Below are 20,775 nucleotides of genomic sequence, written 5' to 3'. Positions count from 1 at the left end.
TCCTTGACTCTTGTTTGTTGGAAGATTTTTAATCGCAGTTTCAATTTCATTACTTGTGATTGGTCTGTTCATATTTTCTGTTTCTTCCTGGTTCAGACTTGGAAGGTTACACCTTTCTAAGAATTTGTCTATTTCTTCCACGTTGTCCATTTTTTTGGCATAGCGCTGCTTGTAGTAGTCTCTCATGATGCTTTCTATTTGTGCGGTGTCCATTGTAACTTCTCCTTTTTCATTTCTAATTTTATTGATTTGAGTCCTCTCCCTCTTTTTCTTGATGAGTCTGGCTAAAGGTTTATCAATTGTGTTTATCTTTTCAAAGAACTAGTTTTTAGTTGTATTGATCTTTGCTATTGTTTTCTTTGTTTCTGTTTCATTTATTTCTGCTCTGATCTTTATGATTTCTTTCCTTCTACTATCTTTGGGTTTTGTTTGTTCTTCTATCTCTAGTTCTATTAGGTATAAGGTTAGATTTTTTATTTGAGATTTTTCTTGTTTCTTGAGGTAGGATTGTATTGCTATAAACTTCCCTCTTAGAACTGCTTTTGCTGCATCCCATAGGTTTTGGATTGTCGTGTTTTTGTTGTCATTTGTCTCTAGGTATTTTTTAATTTCCGTTTTGATTTATTCAGTGATCTCTTGGTTATTTAGTAACGTATTGTTTAGCATCCATGTGTTTGTGGGTTTTTTACGGTTTTTTCCCTGTAATTTGTTTCTAATCTCATAGTGTTCTGGTCAGAAAAGATGCTTGATATGATTTCAATTTTCTTTTTTTTTTTTTTTTATAGCAAATTTTTTTTTTTTAATTTATTTATTTATTTATTTTTGGCTGTGTTGGGTCTTCGGTTCGTGCGAGGGCTTTCTCTAGTAGCGGCAAGCGGGGGCCACTCTTCATCGCGGTGCGGGGACCGCTCTTCATCGCGGTGTGCGGGCCTTTCACTATTGCGGCCCCTCCCATTGCGGGGCACAGGCTCCAGACGCGCAGGCTCAGTAGTTGTGGCTCATGGGCCCAGCTGCTCCGTGGCATGTGGGATCTTCCCAGACCAGGGCTCGAACCCGTGTCCCCTGCATTGGCAGACAGATTCTCAACCACTGCGCCACCAGGGAAGCCCTCAATTTTCTTAAATTTACTGAAGCTTGATTTATGACCCAAGATGTGATCTATCCTGGAGAATGTTCCATTTTCACTTGAGAAGAAAGTGTAATATGCTGTTTTTGGATGGAATGTCCTATAAATATCAATTAAATCTATCTGGTCTATTGTGTCATTTAAAGTCTGTGTTTCCTTATTTTCTGTCTGGATGATCTGTCCATTGGTGTAAGTGAGGTGTTAAAGTTCCCCACTATTATTGTGTTACTGTCGATTTCCTCTTTTATAGCTGTTAGCAGTTGCCTTATGTATTGAGGTGCTCCTATGTTGGGTGCATCTATATTTATAATTGTTATATCTTCTTGGATTGATCCCTTGGTCATTCTGTAGTGTCCTTCTTTGTCTCTTGTAACATTCTTTATTTTAAAGTCTATTTTATCTGATATGAGTATTGCTACTCCAGCTTTTTTTTGATTTCCATTGGCGTGGAATATCTTTTTCTATCCCCTCACTTTCAGTCTGTATGTGTCCCTAGGTCTGAAGTGGGTCTCTTGTAGACAGCATATATGTGGGTCTTGTTTTAGTATCCATTCAGTGATCCTGTGTCTTTTGGTTGGAGCATTTAATCCATTCATGTTTAAGGTAATTATTGATATGTATATGCCTATTACCATTTTCTTAATTGTTATGGGTTTGTTTTTGTAGGTCCTTTTCTTCTCCTTGTTTCCCACTTAGAGAAGTTCCTTTAGCATTTGTTGTAGAGCTGGTTTGGTGGTGCTGAATTCTCTTAGCTTTTGTTGCCTTTAAAGCTTTTGACTTCTCCATTGAATCTGAATGTGATCCTTGCCGAGTAGAGTAATCTTGGTTGTAGGTTCTTCCCTTTCATCACTTTAAATGTATTGTGCCACTCCCTTCTGGCTTGTAGAGTTTCTGCTGAAAAATCAGCTATTAACCTTATGGGAGTTCCCTTCTATGTTATTTGTCATTTTTCCCTTGTTGCTTTTAATAATTTTTCTTTGTCTTTAATTTTTGTCAATTTGATTACTATGTATCTTTGCATGTTTCTGCTTGGGTTTATCCTGCCTGGGACTCTCTGAGCTACCTGGACTTGGGTGGCTATTTCCTTTCTCCTGTTAGGGAAGTTTTTGACTATAATATCTTCAAATATTTTCTCAGGTCCTTTCTCTCTTTCTTCTCTTTCTGGGACCCCTATAATGCAAATGTTGGTGTGTTTAATGTTGTCCCAGAGGTCTCTTAGGCTGTCTTCATTTCTTTTCATTCTTTTTTCTTTATTCTGTTCTATGGCAGTGAATTCCACCATTCTGTCTTCCAGGTCACTTATAAGTTCTTCTGCCTCAGTTATTCTGCTATTGATTCATTATAGTGTATTTTTCATTTCAGTTATTGTATTGTTCATCTCTGTTTGTTTGTTCTTTAATTCTTTCTAGGTGTTTTTTCTTTAATCCTTCTAGATCTTTTTTAAATATTTCTTGCATCTTCTCGATCTTTTCCTCCATTCTTTTTCCAAGGTCCTGGATCATCTTCACTATCATTATTCTGATTTTTTTTTTTTTCTGGAAGGTTGCTTGTCTCCACTTCATTTAGTTGTTTTTCTGGGGTTTTATCTTGTTCCTTCATCTGGTACATAGTCCTCTGCCTTTTCATTTTGTTTATCTTTCTGTGAATGTGGTTTTCCTTCCACAGGCTGCAGGAATGTAATTCTCCTTGCTTCTGCTGGCTGCCCTCTGGTGGATGAGGCTATCTAAGAGGCCTGTGCCTCATTTACTTCTTATGCATGTGACTCATGATACTATGACACAGATCAGAGAATTGAGGTGCAGAAATTGTGACTTGTTCAAAGTACTGAACTCAATTCCAACAGGTCTATCTGCTTCCCAATCCCATGTTCTTTGCAGAGAACTGAGCTCTCTGAGTGTTGATAAGGAAATAAGCCCTGGACAGATGAATTATTAGGTAACAATACAGTAGGCATCTAGTAGTGAAAACAGAGAAGAAAGTGGTTATTTTTGCTGAAGGGGAGATGTTGCAGGTGAAATTGCCCCCACTGATTGCAGGACCATGGCAACCATGATATAAGGTGGCCAGTGAAAGCCAGCATGAATCAAAACAAATGTGTTTGCTGACCAGCCCTGAGCTTGGACAGTGAGCTGGAAACTCAGTTCTAAGCGAATAATTTGGAAAATACTTAGGGACTTTCCTCTTCTAATTTAAGTCACAGATATCTCTGGAACTGTGTTCCCCACGTTGTGATACATACTTGAACTGTTTGATATATAGATCTCCAAAATCCACCACAAGAGGACAGGCATGAACATACTGCATTCTTTCTCATACCCCCAGAGTTCAGGGTCTCTCTGCAGAGAAGGGCACTTTGGTGACTACAGAGTCGTTTAGTCTCACTTGACCACTTTCCCCAGCTCTTTGCAGGAGAAGCCAGGGTGACTGTTCCCTTGAGGTTGCTTTCCTTTATGCATAAGTGCAATTGGGTTTTACTTTTTGCATTTTTGCAAAAATAATTCAAGCAGGTTCTGATACAGCACCTATTGGGGATGCCAGGCCACTGGCCAATTAGCCTAACCTAAAGTTTTCTCATTTCTTGTAGCTTACCTAGGAAAGCATTTATTATGCAAGAGGATTGATCACAAACAGATTCTGTTTATTTAAGATATTTCTCAATGATTTGCCTGTCAGAAAGGGGTATCCTCTTTTTGGCTGGATGCAGAATGTAGGCCAGCTTCAACACATCAAGTCTATAAATGTTGAATTTCTCCTCCATGCCCACTGCTGAACTAGATCATAAAGGTGTATATGACTTCCATGTACCAATGACCCCTCAAAGAGTTCACTCTTTTGATCATCATCATGAAACAAGATGCTATACAGTATTTTGTTTTTAATCAAATGCTAAATATGTGGTGCTAACAAGTAATAGAACATTAGAATATGATATTTTAAATAAGGTGCTAATTGGGAAGTGGAGAAAATAGGAGCAAAACAGAATTAGAGATTGGACTGACCAGAAGAAGCTTCTCTGAAATGTTGTTTGAGCATGGGCTGAGCTCTAAAAAATGGGATGGAAAACATTGTTTACTCTTGTCTTTAAAAATGCTCAAGTATGGCTTCCTCAGGTACCCCTTTCTGGTTTGTTAACTTGTAAATGCTGAGTTTTCTTCCAGTTTTTATGGTAGAAGTCTGTAGCGTGTGCCTCTCTGGCATCCCACAAAGTGGGATAAGGTTGAGGATGTGACACTAGCTGACTTTGGGCCATGAGACATGGCCCCATTTGTTCATGTGCACTCCAGTGGGGTGCATGGCCTGAAAGTGGAGCCTCTAGGATGATCCCAAATAATCCAGCTGTCCTACCTACCAGCAGGTCAGAAATGTAACAAATAGATGCTGGTGCTATGAAGTCTGATTTTATGTTCAAGTCTCAGTAATCAATAATAAAGGTGAAGTTTGTTAAAATCTTATACTGAGTCACTTTCTGTTAAAGAATAGAGTCAAAACCCTTTAACTATTAAAAACTGCATAATTTCTTAAGCAAACCTCTGACAAAAAGTAAAATTGTCCTCTTTATCTAACTAAATTCTATCTCTACTCCCCTTTTTAAAATGAATGTGATAACATATATCTGAGTAAGCTCTGTGATATGTCCTATTCTCACAGCGAAGGAGAATGCCATCTATCAGCTGCAGTTCAGTTTGTGGTAATGTATTGGAGAGCAATCATTTATTGATTCTAGTTGGATCTACTGATAATTTCAGAGCTTGAATAACTTTAGACGAGAAAATCCTATATCAGTCTTAAAAATCCCTTCCATTTGCATGGGCTCTCTTCAGTTCATAACTAATTTCTTTCCATCTCCTTCAACCTTATCTCATACAAGAAGTTGTACAAGTGGTTCTATGTTATCAAGTTCTCACTTAGCTTTGGAACAACTTTCTGTCTCTCTCGTCTTGCCTGCATAGGGCATACAAAGTAGTGTAAAGCGAGGAATTGTACCCCAATAGTCACTCATCCAAAAGTGATAGGAGGAACACATACACACACATACGTACTTCTTTGTAAAGGGGTATGTAAGGCTCCTGATAGAAGAGCTTCAGTAATAGACTCACTTCAGTAAATTGAATAAAGACACCTTTCTGACTGACCTTTCCCTTCATCTTGCCAAGCTGAAGGCTTGTTTGATTGTTGTAATTGGTCTAGGAATGTATGGTAATGCTCAGTATGAAGTGTGCTTTGCCAAAAAGCTTCCTGAAGTGACCTGGTAATTCACAAGGAATCTGGAACCACACTGAACTCTCCCCCTCTCTCCCTCTGGAAGCTCATTGCCATAGCTTATGAAACCCTGATCTTCTGCTTCCTTGTAGTCTCTTAATTTCCTGACAAGTCCCTATGCCCTTGTCCCAATACCTAGTTCTGAAAGTTTAAATTCTTTTTTTCCTCTGAGGAGCCATTACTAGGGCTTTCATTTATTAGAATATTTTGTGTGTGCATGATGTCATCATGAACTAAATGGAGACATGTCTATCTGGTTCTAAAATTCAGAATCCCGGAATGTATTGAAACAGCAGCCCCCTCTATGAACGGTGTTTGGGAGGTTCACTTTCCTCCCAAAGGGGAGGAAAGGGGCCTTTCTCCCTCTGTATTTTCAGTTTCATAAAGTAGGGATAATTTCTATCAATATCCAAACTCCTTCCCTAGCCCCTTTAATCCAGGATTCTGTAAGATAGTCTAAACTTTATCTCATGATTTTATAAGAAAAACAAAACAAAACAACAACAAACCCCAGAAGTCAAGCAAAAACAAAAACTTGCCTGGGATCAAGATGGAAATACACAAATAAGCATGCATAATACCTTCTCCAGGGCATTCTAGAAATTCACTGAACAGCAGTCCCCCACAGAGAAACCTCCCAGTTGAACAGCAGGACCTTTGGTCTGGTCACCTCCAAAAATGAAGCAATAGGGAATGCTTGTTGAAGAAAGCGTTGGATGACTTTTGTCCCCCTTTGAAGCTTAAAACGTCATGATTTTTTTAAAATGCAAGCCTCTTTCCCAATTATTCCAAATGTATTTAACTATCCAAATCATCTGAAGGTAGATCAGTAAAGACTTAAAAAATAAAAGTCTAGCCTAATTATTTCCAATAGTTTTGGCAATTGGATTTAGCCTAATGCAGTATTACCTTATGTAGATTTTGCCTCAGCAGGTATTAAAATGTTTGGCAATTAACTTTTATACATTGTATCTAAGGAATGCTCTAAAAGTTCTGGAAAATACTTTGTGCTTCATGATGCAAGAAAAACGCCTCCTACTCCATCTCTTTTAATCCTAATTTGCATTATCAACATTCTCAACAAATCCCTCTTTCTTTGGGTAAACTTCAATCTAGCACTTGTTAGAATCCTCAGGGATCATAAACCAATGGAATCCAAATGACAACCTATTAGGTCCACTTATGAGTCATTTAACATTTTCATTAGAAAGAGAAAGCCCTTGTTCTGGGTCTCTTTAGAAGCACAAAATAGACTTCTGCATTAGCCTTATTTCCTTTCATGAACATTAAGCAGAAATACATGTAACCCACTCCAGGTTGGGTCTGGCATCCTGATAGAGCATAATTATGTCTTGAGAAGAGAAAAATCAGAGAACAAGGACAACTGCATAATGTGGGAAAAGGAATGGTTATGAACAAAGACAGTGAATTTTTAGGGCTCTGGCTAACCCAGGTTACCTTGAGCTAACCATTGATCTTGCTGCATCTAAGCATTGATATTCTCTTGGGAGACCTTCCAGTTTATAAATCAATCTTTTTAAGGTTTCATGACAATCTTGCAGTATTATGACTACACAGAGAGAGATCTTTCTATCATCAACAGACAATGACCTGTGACCCCAAATCACATTAAATTACTAACACTCACTATTTGTTTCCCAAGCAGCCTTGGGGGTGCAGATGAAGACTTTGGGGAACGTATCATAATGAAAGGACTATTTTGGTCCTGAAGAGCCCCAGTGGTGAAGCCTTATAAGAACCAGGAAATTCTAGATTTATTCCAGGGTGGACCACAACGAACCTATTCAGAGAGAGGCCCAGGATTGACTTAATCTTGGAGAAAGAAGGAAAGGAGAAGGAGGAAGAAGAAACAAAATTTCTCCTAATAATTCAACTCCTACCACGTGTCACACATATTTGTATTAGTGCCAATGACAAACCTATAAGGTAGCTTTCATTATGCTATAGACCAGGAAACTGAGATTAAATGACTCTCCCAAGGTTATTTATTTATTCAGCAATTACTTACTAGGTACCAGGAACTGTTTTAGGTGCCAAACAATGGCAGACTAGGTAAAGACTACCCTTGTACAGCTTACCTTTTACTTTAATATTTTTCAAATACCTTTTTGATCATGACTCACAGTAAAAAATGCATATTAAACTATTATACAATGCAAACGTCATATAAATACAAACATGCGTACATACTTGAAACAAAGTTTTTACGCACACACCCAAGAACTTATCTTTAGTGTGTACAATGCAGTCTCTGATATTTTCTATTCTATTTCTTCTTTTTCTAAAGTTCATCTGGTACTAACCAATTAAATTGATTTCACGATCTGCTACTAAGTCACAATCCACAGTTTGAAAACATGGTTCTAGTGGACTTGAATGGAATGGACTATTATTGATATTAATCAATATTTCCTCAAGGCCTGAGGAGTTATCTACATCTTTTTTAAACTAAGTGTATAGTTTAATGGCAAGAAGGAATATGAGAAGTGCAAGGAAGCTGTCCATCATTTTGCAGCCTGGAATGGCTTGGTGGAGGCCATCCAGCTCTGGTTTGGGTCTCCCATAATGTTCAAACTCCATCTCTCCTTTATAGTATGTCTCTTGTTTGCTCCTGTTTGCCCCCAGCAATAATAGTTTTATCTTTTTCCTCTAACCTTTTGTTCTTCCCACATAGGCTGACAACAGAATATCCAGGCCACTATGGTGAGGAAATGGACATGATTTCCTACAATTATGATCACTATATGCGAGGAGCAACAACCACTTTCTCTTCAGTGGAAAGGTGAGCCTTCACCATGGGCTAGGGTTAGCGAGGTCAGGTATTAGCTCCACACAAGGATCACACCTGCAGGAACCTTGATCTGGGGTTTTCCCTATTTTAGTTTCCTACTTGGTCTAAGATTAACTGAGAGATTGATGGGACAGTGGAAAGAAATGGGAATTGAACCCATTTCATGCAGTAGCTCGCCCTTGCAGATGAGGTTGTGTTCCAGCTTGCTCAGAGCAGGAAATTCCCAACTTGGTATTCCATGATGTTCTAAGCTCTTCCCTTTACTCAATTTCAAAGAGCACTTTTCCTTACCAAACATTAGGAAGAGAGCACAAAAATGATTGAAAGAGTACCCACTGTCAAGATGAACCCTCTCCAACGCCATTTCTCCCTATGGTCCCCACTTTGGGTTGTGGGAAGGGAGAGAGAAGAGAAGAAGAGGGGGCTGGAGGGGAGAAACACACAAAACTTACCAACCATGTTTAGAAATAAAAAAGGAGAATTTAAATAACGGAAAAGAAAACGGCACTAATTTTTTAAATCTGTTTGCTCTCATAATCAGCTCCCAATCTTATCACAAATATTGACTACATCAAAACAAAACAATAAGAAGAAAATAAAAATTCTTCTCCCTACTCATAAAGAGATATGAATAAATTCAGGTGTTAAAAGGTTGATCTGTCTACTTTTAGTCAGGTGATCATCACTTTACACAGCAAATGAATTCCTGAAAAGTTAGCAATAAATATTTTTCAAATAGGACAAAACCTAACTCATTAACTCATTAAATAATAGATTGACAAATTTGAGTGTGACTTATCTTTTGTGTATATTTATGCTTTTGAGTGCAATGATATCACACCTAACTGAAGTTAAGTTACTTAATATGACCCTTAATTTAAAAAACAAGAATAAAACAGAAAAAAAAACCATGAAGTAGCTCTGAAACGACACAATACGTGTTGCCGGTTCCATGAACAAAAACCCTTACATTTACTCATAGGAGAAATTCTTAGTTCTCACACATTAATTATTTGTATTTTAGATACGTTTTCATCTCGCTTAGTTACTATTTTCTAGAAGGGGCAAATTAAAAAATAAAGAGGGAAGATACTACTTAGAATGAGACTCACTTCACCAGTTAGAAGAAATAGCTGAATGATGTGACACACACAAGAACATACTTAAGAAAAAGAAAGAAAGAAAAGGAAAGACCTAAGAACTCAAAGACTATGGAAGCCCGGTGACATTTAGCAGGAGTGTGTATCCCCAGCGGTCAACACTGGATAACATTATATCAGAGTGCTCAATATTCCTAATGATGTCTCCAAGTCATCATGAAAATTAGTTCTGCATCTCCTGCTTAAGAAGGCAGGAAGGAATACAGTAAAGAAAGCATGCCATCCAAAATTTCCACCAAATAAATACATTTTGGCAGATAAAATGTCCAACTGCTTGGCTTGGAAATTTTCAGTTATGTGGCTTAACTCAAAATCTTGGAAAACTGAGATACTATGTCATGCATTTGTTTAAAATGAATATACCCATGCAATTCTGCTGCTGTCACTAACAATCAGTGGCTTAAAAGTCCACAACTTGGATTTCTTCCACTCTGCTAAAAGAGGCTGAGGCCACTACCTTGGAGAGATATTGTCAGTGCACAGGACTCACTGGGCAGGAGCTTTTCCTCTACATGCAAATCATAGTGGTTTCCTCCTGGGATGGAGTTGCTCATCTGGGGCACTACTGACAACTGGGGCCAGATACTTCTTTGTTGCAGGAGCCCTTCCTGTGCAGTCTAGATGTTCAGCAGCATCCTGGCCCCTACACACTAGCTGGCAGTAGCAACCCCCGCCCATAGTTGTGACAACAACAACGAACCCTGGAGAGCAAAACTGCCCCTGCTTGAGCACCACTGTCCAGGAAAGAAATCAGCGACTAAGCCTGATTTGAGTACCTTGATTCTTTTACAACCACGTAGTCTACATTTTGCTTAGCATCAATTAAAAGCCTCGTAAAAGGGTAGTGTGAATGCCTGGCTGAAGATCTTATTTACCTGTGTCTGTTGGCACAGAGATAAATAAGACTTGTCTACAGTAATAAAATTCACTTGATAAATACGCATGCCACCAATTTTCTAACCTCCATCTAAAACAAGCCATGTCCTCTGTTGACAACTGCAGGAATAAATACTAATAAATAGTTGGTTATCCAGGCTCTTAAAGATTTGTACTGGAGGACCCTATGCCCAATAACTCTAAACAAACAACCTGGAGCAGCAGACTCAAATTATAAAGGCTGCCTTAGGCTGTTTGAGCAGCATGTACCATAGCTGCTGTTATCTCCCAAAACTGAGAGTGGTCAGTCCCACCTTCCAGATGGATGAAGATCTTACCACTGTTGGTGTTTAAGATAAATTGATCTGGGAAGAGGCCTTTCAGATTGAAAAGGAAGAAGTATATTCTAAGGTTGAATGACCTCACTGTGCTTGGGAAGCATTTGTGTGATCGTATACGGAATGACTCTTTCTTTTTGCCCTTCATCAAGACTTTGCAAAGGATGTGACAGCCCATGTCCTCGATGGGGTTATGGGTATCAAGTTATGGAGGCATTCTCATATAAGATAAAGAGGAAGATTTGAGTTCAACAAACTTGGAACCTGAAATTGTCACCTAATTATGTTAATGAAGGTCACTTATTTCTCTGAGTCTGCTTCTCCACCTTAACAATGACTTACCACGAGGATTGAATGAAAAAATATGTAAAGCATCTAGTGCAATGCTGGATATATTGGAGGACTCAGCAAATAGTAGTTACAATTGTCATTACCATCACCGTTATCATTGTTAAACAGTATCAGACCAGAAAAGTGCTGTGCAGAGTAGGATCTCAATAAAGTTTTGTTAAATGGGTAAACAAAGAACTTAGGCTAGCCCTTAGCAAAGGACATTCCTTGAAATGTATCCACACCATGTTTTTTCAAAATTGAGCAATTCTATGCCCTCTCATACCCATGCCTGACCATTTAAACAAATACTCAATTCAATTTCTGTTATACAAGAATGGCAGGCATTTTCTTTTTCACTTTATGGTTTTTAGAGTTGTTTCCCCTCCCTTCATTTCCCTATGATAGTGTCTTCTGAAGGGGAACACACAGGGTATAGCATGGAGCCTAGCACATGATAGGTATTTAGGAAAAGAAAGAATGAGCCAATGGATGGCCTAGGTAAGAGAAGATTCTTTACCATGAAGTGGAGACAATGTTGAATAAGTGCTTTTATTACAAGTTGTTAACCTATATGTCCAAGAGGTCCCTTGGAGACAGAGCAGTGGTGAACTGATCACTGGTGATAAACAGGACCTCAACATGCCAGTGACCTAGTTAGTCCCCTCCTAGGTGCAACTTGAACTAGGTGAGGAGGTGTCCAGGACTCCTGACTTCATAGAAGATTACTTGTATGTTTTCTAGAGACTTCATAGATGTGTCTTCTGAGAGGAAAGTGAAATTAGTTGGCCTTAAATTCTCCAAAGGTTTTTCATTGCTTTTCTCTTAGCAGTGATTTTTCCTAAGGTGCCTTTTCTCACTGACGTTAGCTCTCTGACTCTCTCCCCACAGGGATCGCCAGTGGAAGTTCATAATGTGCCGGATGACTGACTACAACTGTGAATTTGCAAATGTTTAGATTTGCAACCTACCAATCTGGGTGAAGGGAAGGGGGCCAGGAGACCTGAGGATGTCCACTTATGTTAACATCAGTTGGGACTCCTAAGTGGTTTCTACTGCTCTCTTTTCTTCTCCCTGAGCTGGTTGGTAGTTGCTATGCCAGCTTTCTGGGCCCTTCTGACTAGTATCACACTTATAATAAAATTCACAGTTTCTCACTTTCGACATGTTCCATAGCAACCATTTTATATGAGTGACAATGGCTCTGTTGCACACCATAATTTCTGTGTGCATGCTCATAGCCTGAAAAAAAGCCTGGCTGCTGGAGCACCTGTCACAGCCTTGCTGCTGCTTTTACTACCCAATAAGCTGCCTGTTGCTGAGCAGTGTCTGTGAGCAGGTTCAGTAGTGGAGTGAAGGGGCAGAAACTGAGGAAGGGGAAGGAAGGTCTGCAGCTATGACTGTTTGAAGGAAACCTAGGGTCCTCACCTAGAACAGACCTTCTGCCTTCAGGGGACATGCTTCCACTCTCCCCCACCACATGAGCCATGCTTGCTTAGAAGTTCAGCTGCAGAGCTCTGTGCTCCAGGAGGGAGGAGACTGGGAGGTGAAATGAGGAGGTGGAAAAGTTTGGGGGCTGAAAGACTGAGGATTAGAAGAATTTCCTAAACTGGAAGAAGACTACTAGCATACCCAGTAATGAAAATGAGCACAGGAACCAGAGGAACCTGTGGGAATCAGTCTCAAGTAAGATAGAAACAAGAAAGAAGAGAGAGGTCAGAGAATGGGACTCAGATTAGGAACCTGGAGGGAAGGGGAGTGTGGTCAGGTTGCTTTGGAAAACTGAAAAAGGGGCTTAACTCACTGGCACCTAGAAAGGCTGGCATATGCCCTGTAGCTGTGAGAGCTACTGGAAAACTCACTTGGATTGGTCTCAATATTCTGGATGGGAAAGGCTGTCCTGGGGGGTCTACTTCTCTTCTATGTGTCGTTTAGGAGTGTCTTTTGCAGAGGTGGCATTATCTTTCCTCCTCCTGTGATGTCTCCGTCCCCAGCCCTTTGCACTCTCTTCATCATAAAAGGAATAAAAATATTAACATTTACAATGCTGCAAATGTTAAGGGTCAGTTTTCTCTCTCTTCACTTCCCCTTTCTGATTATTCATCTATCCATTCAGAAAATATAGCTTAGCGTTGTGACTTGTGCCAAGTACCATGCATGGCACCAGGAATACAGTAATGATAATGACAGAATATGGTTAAGAAATCCAATAAATAAAACATAAAGTGCTAAGTGCTTCCATTAAGGATTGGACAAAGGGTGGAATCACATTTCTTTGCCTTCAAATCCAGCCTGATTTGTCCTCAACGTCCTCCAAACCTCCTCACGCCAATGATTTTTAACCACAGGGAGCCCCTATTTCCTTTATCCATACAGTTGGCCTTTTCTTTTCAGATCTATGCTGCCCTGCCCTTCTCTTCTCTCTCAGGGGACCCAGGAGAGCAGGCAGCCAAGCAAAAGCACAGAGCTCATCCACCTTGTTATGCAAGCCATCTAGGTGGCCAAGATAGTGAATCTCAGCCAGTGATGCTGCATTTCCCACAGTGAGATCCTGGTATTAGGAAGAGGAAGGCAGAGCTAAGGATGTCCTCCTTTGTCTTAATGCTGAGGCCCTTTTTCATATTATGGTTTTGCTTTATTTCTTCCATTTCATTGTTTCCACCTCTGTGGCAACTTTACAGCAAGCTTCACAGTGTTGTTTCACAATGGGCATCATTAATATTTTAGCAGTTGCAGCTCTGGGTCAGGACGGCAGCCAGGAAATGGACTTAGTTGGGTGTGGGGAACACAGCTGGAAGGGAGGCAAGCGACACAGACTGGCTGACTTAGCAGCTATGATGAAAACCAAAGGTGTGTAGGGGGGGTTGCACCTCACCAGGGCTGAGGTTGGAGAGATGCAGCTGGGAGAAGCAGTCCAGGAGACTGCCAGACAGCACAAGTCGAGGAAAAAAAAATAATAAAGCAATCCAATAAGTGTCTGTGCCAAGTAGAATAAATGGAGAGAAAAACTATGAGAGAAGCTGTTTTAGCATATAGGCCAAGGACAGTAACACTAAAGACATTATCAACTTGGTTCAAACCTGAATAATTTATACTTTCTATCATGTCAGTCAGTAAGAACTGGGTGCCAGACTGGGGCTAAATCCCAGATCTTTTGACTGCAAGTTCTCTCTCTCTGCTCTCATTACTCCAATCTTTCTACTTACTTGTCCACAACCTTGGATGAGCTACCTCTCCACTCTAGGAGGACATTTATCTAGGTAATCATTGTGTTTTCTTGCAATCCTAGAATTCCATGAATGCTATCATCTGCCCCAAATTGTTTACAAAGGGCTTTGCTAAGGCATTTTCTTCCAGAGAAGAAGCCTGGGATGAGAGTTGAAAACCTAGGTCCTACCCCTGGCTCTGACAGAAAGCGGCTGTGTAATGCTAGACAAATCCCCAGGCCCACCCTTTCTTCATCTGCCTGGTACGAACAGGAATCCCTTTTCCAATAACTTCACAAGACGGTGATCACATAAAATGGGAAGAAAAGAGACATGATTCTGGCCTCACAGGGCCTACAGTCTAGTAGGGAGAGATGAGAAAACAGACAATGGAGACACAAGTGCAGGAAAGTTTCCTGAGGAAGCCAAGCCTATGGTTAGCCCTGAAGGACCAGGAGAACTTGTGAGGTGAGTGGGAAAATTGTGGGCTCTGGAGTCCAACTGTCTGGGCACAAATCCTGGTTCCATCCCTTATCAACTGAATGACCTTGACTCAGTCACCTACCTTCCCTGAGACTCTATTTCCTTACCAGTAAAGACAATAATAGTACCCACCTCATGGGGTTGTTGTAAGGATTAAATGTGATCTCATAGTGTCTTATACATAATAAGTACCCAATAAATGTAGTAAGAGGAATGGAATATTATTAGTATATATTAGAAAAAATGTTCCTCAGGTAAGCTGGATATTAGTAGAGATACAGAATAGGAAAATTCATAAAAGAGGTGGGACTTAAGTTTTGCTCTCATTCATTTATTTATTTGTTTATTCATATTCAGTCACTGAATCAATAAATTATTAAGTTCTTATTATATATTAACCACTGTACTAGGCACAGTTCCTGCATTCCAGAGGATTATAAACTAAGGGAGTCAGACAAGCAAACAAATCATTACAGTCCAGATTGATAAGTCAAGAATAGGTATCATTTCAATTGAGAGTGGTGAGAGGTTAGGGTGGGAAAAGGGAAAGTGGCATTTCAGGCAATAGAAGCAACATCATGGAAGGCATAAAAAGATGTATAGGCTTAGGAAAGGTTCCCTAGGAAACACTGATGTCACCAAGGTGTCTCGGAGGCACAAAATGCAGTCATAATGCCCTAAGGATGTACTGGTAGCTCACATCAGCACCATAAACTATTTATGCATATTAATTGCAATTTTTGTATCTATCTAGAACTCAGATTGCAGCTGGGGTCTCCTAGAAATCTAGGGAGAGGGAACTTATCAACTCTTGCCTCTGCTCCTCCATTCCTCTCATATGCACAATACCATGGCCTGGGAAGTTTTCTCTCCATCCTGGGTATTCATCCACATATATTATCTTTATGATCAACTGCTTTGACCCAGATCAGAAACTCAACATTTTTTTTTAGTTCCTTCAGAGGAATGTATTCTCATAACAGCATTAATGAATGTACAAACTCAAACAAAACAAAAAAACTTTAAAATTTAGACATTTCCTTCTTCCATGATTTTTTTTATTGTCCATCATGTAGTCAGGGGTTTTCCCTCTCTCTAGCTGGTCCTCCATCTAGCTTCCAACCTACTTGATTCTCTTCTTACCCTTCCAGATTCTTCTCCCCCTATTAATGCTCAGTACAGACCACATCCAAAAACGTATGCATATCAAGGTGGCCAACACAAGCAAAGGCCATATAGTCAATAGAGTCCACTCTTACAAAGAAAATCAAAGAAAAGAAAATCTTACAAAGTTTCAATCAATTTTAATTAAACCTGTTTAGCGCTTCTGTTTAGCACTCTGAAGTTAAACCATTGTGTAAAGAAGTAGTATCAGAGCCTGGTTACCATTCTGGAAGCCAGAGTCATTTAGGTAAGTGAAATCCTTTGCAAAATGGTGTCTGGATCTAACTGGGTGTGTTATCTGTTACCCATTAACGCGTTGAATATATTTTAGCAACTTATTCCTTTGTAAAGCAAGGATAAGAAAACACACCTACCTCAAAAAGTCATTTTAAATAATAATATATTCACGCATAGCTCAGATTTTCATGGAACTTAAACTTTTCACAGGATGAAATAACCACAATCTCCTAAAAACTAAAAGCCAACCAACACTATCTATGTGTTTTAAAACCTATTTATTAGATTCCGCTGTGCCTTGCTAAGTACTGGAAATGTACCAATTGTGACCTCCTTCTCCTCCTCTTCCCAATGCACCCAGAAGGAGCCCAGTTGTCTGTGTGAATGAATGAGTATCTGTATCAGTGAAAAATGCTGAATAGAAATATCTTGTAAAAAATGTAAATTCCTGTATTCTCTGAATTCTCTGAATTGTAGCATTACTGTTTATTTCTTTGTTCTTTTTTATACTTTTCTGCCTTTCCCAACTTTAAAAAACAATTTCCATTGATTGTGTTTATAATTTTTTTTTTAAAGTAATTTTAATCTTATGGAACAAAAACAGTCACCAGCTGCCAAGCATTTCAGCCCTAGGACCGTGTTCCAGCTGAAAGGTGAGCATATGGTGACTTCATGGAAAGAAAGATTATAAAACCAGACTCTTTCATCTCACCGGCCGCCTAGTGAGTTATAATTTAATATGCAGAATTACCTGCTCTTTCCAACGTCTCTCACCATCCCCAGAGACAATGGAACAGATGTTCATTCTGTCATATGGCCAATGAGAAACTAATATTTAAAACTCCTCCACTCACCAAAGTCTTACTTGCCCTTCAGGGCCAAGCATGGGCTCAGCTTCCCCAGAAAACTTCCAGTGCTTTCTAAGACTGGTTCAGGGTCCCTCCCTGGCTCCCTCAGTACTCCACGTCTTTGTTTTCACTCTCATGAAGGCAGGGGTCCTGCCTCTCTTGTTCATTTGTAGGTTTTTAGTGCCTGGCAAGATGTTTTACACATAGTGGACATCCAAGACATATGTTTTAAAACAAATCTGGATTTCTAGTTGGTTTTCAGTTTTTATTGGGAAAACTGATCAAAGCTCTAAGCAATCAATAATTGAAAACGTGAGTAAAGGCACTTTGAAAATTGTGTAGTTCTATTAAGAGGCGTGGTATGATGATGGTGCTGTGGTTTTGAGGGGGGTTAATGCCATCTCCTGCTCTTTCCCCAGCATCATTAGGTAATCGTTAATTTCACCCTTTGCGGAGCTACTCACTAATGACGAGGGAGTTGGAAAACACACCAGTCACAACTGTCACATGTTCAGAAAGTGTGTTACCACACTAATGACCAGAATGTGAATTTTGGTGTTTTTATGACCTTTTCAACTATATTGAAATCAATTATCTGAGCAGCAAGGACAGGGCTAGGTATTTGCTGCACATGAGATAGAGCCTAGTTAACTAAGCCCTGAAGAGACTGGGGGCTGAGGGGCAAAGGGGCTCAGGTTGGTAAGCTGGTGTAACTCTGTATGAATTTGGATGCTTTTTGAGTCTTATAACAGCATATGAGTTCCAGGGGGGTGGGAGGGCAGTGATTTTTGTTTGATGCATCCCCGATACAACAAATATTTGATGAATAAATAAAAGTAGAGCCCTAAGACAAACGCTAACACAGATTAAAATTTCATGAATACAGACTTTATGACCCTTGTTTTTCCTGGTTATTCCCACTAAGAGTTACTTGTGGGATTAGCTGGTAATTAGCTGGACTAATCACCAGCTAATCCCACAGTGAAGCAGTGAAGCCAGTGAAGCAGTGAAGCCAGTTTCTCAGAGTCAGGGTTTCCTGTCTATAAGGTTGCCTGGCAGGCATTCATAAGCCATGCTGGTGTGCCACATCTTCCCTCTCTGTGACTGGTGGATTTCAACTGACCTGGGTGTCTCCTTGGGCCTCTTTTGTTGGCAGACTCAAAGGTGAGCTCATTAGCCATTACTCCTTGGAAAGACGTTTTGGAAATCAAACAGGCTCTGAGTCATACCTGCCTGTCCCCTACCGAGACGGTAGAATGTCATGCAGATTAGTTCTGACCATTGCTCCCAGGAAAAAGGAATTGAAAATCTCTCACAGTGTAAAACAGCACAGTTCAAGTTGGAGAAGGACTTCCCAGAAATTCAGAGAGAAGGCAGGCTTAGTTCTCCACCTGCGTAGGTAAGCCTTGATAAAAGTCCTTGCAGAGGGATAGAAAAAAATGGAAAGATGTGGATGAGTGGATTATTGGGGCAGGGCATCAGGTTCAGCCCTTCCCAGAATGGCGCCATTGCTTGTTCTAAATCCATAATCTCACACATCTGTGCTGTTGTACATTTAATGTTGACTTCAACAAGGTATCATTAATCACCTACTTTGTTCCTGGAACAAACTGAAGGAAGGCACAAAGCATAAAACACTCTTGACTTACTTCCGCGGTCGCCGGCGTTCCGGAGCCCAGACGCAGCCTCTGCGTCGCCAGGCACCTTCTGTTCGGTCAGCGGCGTGAAGGTCTCGCCGCAGCGTGTCGTCCGCGCCGCTCGGCCCGTTGTGAGCCCGTGTGCTCGCCAGGTCGGCCGGCCGGCGCAGCTCCAGCCCGTATCCCCCGGCTGGTCCGGGGGGGTCCGGGCACCGCCTCGACGGCGACGCCGCCGGACGCGCGGACTGGACCGCAGCCCGCACCCCGAGCGGACGGCGTCATGAGGCACCTGCCGTACTTCTGCCGCGGGCAGGTGGTGCGGGGCTTCGGTCGCGGCTCCAAGCAGCTGGGCATCCCTACAGCTAACGTTCCTGAACAAGTAGTAGATAATCTTCCAGCTGATGTATCCACTGGCATATGTTATGGTTGGGCCAGTGTTGGAAGTGGAGACGTCCATAAGACGGTGGTGAGCATAGGGTGGAACCCATACTACAAGAATACAAAAAAGTCCATGGAAACTCATATCATGCATACTTTCAAAGAGGACTTCTATGGGGAAATTCTCAATGTGGCGATTGTTGGCTACCTCACACCAGAAAAGAACTTTGATTCTTTAGAGTCACTTATTTCAGCAATTCAAGGCGATATGGAGGAAGCCAAGAAACGACTAGAGTTACCAGAACATTTGAAACTCAAAGAAGACAATTTCTTCCCGGTTCCTAAAAGCAAAATAATGAATGGCCACTGATGGAAAAGCATCTTATTTATTCATTCACTATTTCCTAATATTTTACTGCTCATAACTCTACAGTCTCATCTTGGTTATATTTAAAAAATCAAACATTTTCCTACAGCTGTGAATTAGTTTAAACAGTATAATGTAGTTACCATATTATGTTCCAACTGTTCAATTAAACCCATCATGTTACAGTACTAAAAAGGTTCATTTTAAAAATCAAGATTCTATTTTATATAATATGTTGATTAAAATGTACCACTAGAAAGGTCTTAAGTGTTTTATAATGGAAATGAAATATATATAAATATGGGTAACAGGCAAGTCATTAGTTTTAGATGAGAACTATAATTCTCATGGTAAAATTCTAGCATGCATGTACCTGCATAGCATGCTTTGCTAATCAGAAGGCTTATAAAAGTAACTATATTAAGCAGAAGTTTGACAGTTTATTACAAACCTAAGGGGAAAAATCCAGACTTCGTATTTTTGATATTTTGTGCATTTATATATTATTATAGACATGAAGACTTGAGAAATTTCATTTTAATTGGTCATTTCCTTAAAGGGCTCAAATCACTGTACTGTGTTCCATTTTTGTTACAGCTGCCTCAGTTTCAATTGGTCTAGACTCTGTGCCTATTATTTTTTTGTTTTTCTTTTAAAACAGTAAAATGAGTGTTTTTCAAATCTCTAGGTCTCATTTTTGTGTTGTATAACACTTCTCCCTTTTTAAGAGTAGATATTCTTCAAAATTTTTCTTAACCTTTGCTTCCTGTAAACAATTGTCAGTGTCAGTTTTTTCCATTTAGAATATTCTACAACTCTACATTTACAAAATGTAGAGTTTCATCTGCGTCTGTATGTGCCATCCCATCCCTTCACTATATAAACAGTGATTAAATGCATATCTCTCTTTTTTTTGTAGATTTCACATCATTTTTATTAATTAATTACTTTGAGCATCATAATTTATTTAGCCATTAAGGGATTGGGTCCTGTCCCATTGTCAGAATCTTTTCACTTTTTTGTGTGTGAATTTTATTTTATTTTATTTTTATACAGCAAGTTCTTATTAGTTATCTATTTTATACATATTACTGTATATATGTCTAACCCAATCTCCCAATTCATCCCACCACCACCACCCCCTGCCACTTTCCCCCCTTGGTATCCATGCGTTTGTTTTCTACATCTGTGTCTCTATTTCTACCCTACGAACCGGTTCATCTGTATCATTTTTCTAAGTTCCACATATATGAGTTAATATACAATATTTGTTTTTCTCTTTCTGACTTACTTCACTCTGCATGACAGTCTCTAGATCCATCCATGTCTCTACAAATGACCCAATTTCGTTCCTTTTTATGGCTGAGTAATATTCCATTGTATATATGTACCACATCTTCTTTACCCATTCGTCTGTTGATAGGCATTTAGGTTGCTTCCATGACCTGGTTGTTGTAAACAGTGCTGTAATGAACATTGGGGTGCATGTGTCTTTTTGAATTATGGTTTTCTCTGGGTATATGCCCAGTAGTGGGATTGCTGGGTCATATGTA

General features: G+C 39.9%; 2 protein-coding genes across 2 annotated transcripts in view; both read left to right on the top strand.

The window, feature by feature from the left end:
• Positions 1-12,956, top strand: part of DPT (dermatopontin) — a 41,678-nt gene extending 28,722 nt beyond the window's left edge. Inside the window, exons 3-4 of the mRNA XM_036868776.1 lie at positions 8,082-8,189; positions 11,794-12,956. Of these exons, the coding sequence (XP_036724671.1) occupies positions 8,082-8,189; positions 11,794-11,860 (175 nt within the window). The 3' untranslated portion in view covers positions 11,861-12,956. The remainder of the gene's footprint in view (positions 1-8,081; positions 8,190-11,793) is intronic.
• A 5,539-nt stretch (positions 12,957-18,495) lies between these two features.
• On the top strand, positions 18,496-19,806 carry LOC118903589 (riboflavin kinase-like). The gene has a single exon (XM_036868789.1). The coding sequence runs from the start codon at positions 18,758-18,760 to the stop codon at positions 19,223-19,225; it is 468 nt and encodes a 155-aa protein (XP_036724684.1). The 5' UTR covers positions 18,496-18,757; the 3' UTR covers positions 19,226-19,806.
• Positions 19,807-20,775: the final 969 nt, after the last annotated feature.

This window comes from Balaenoptera musculus, chromosome 1 (genome assembly GCF_009873245.2).
Source record: "Balaenoptera musculus isolate JJ_BM4_2016_0621 chromosome 1, mBalMus1.pri.v3, whole genome shotgun sequence".
Classification (NCBI taxonomy): domain Eukaryota; kingdom Metazoa; phylum Chordata; class Mammalia; order Artiodactyla; family Balaenopteridae; genus Balaenoptera; species Balaenoptera musculus.
Note: the sequence above shows the minus strand (reverse complement) of the source record. Positions and strands in the feature narration are given on the sequence as shown.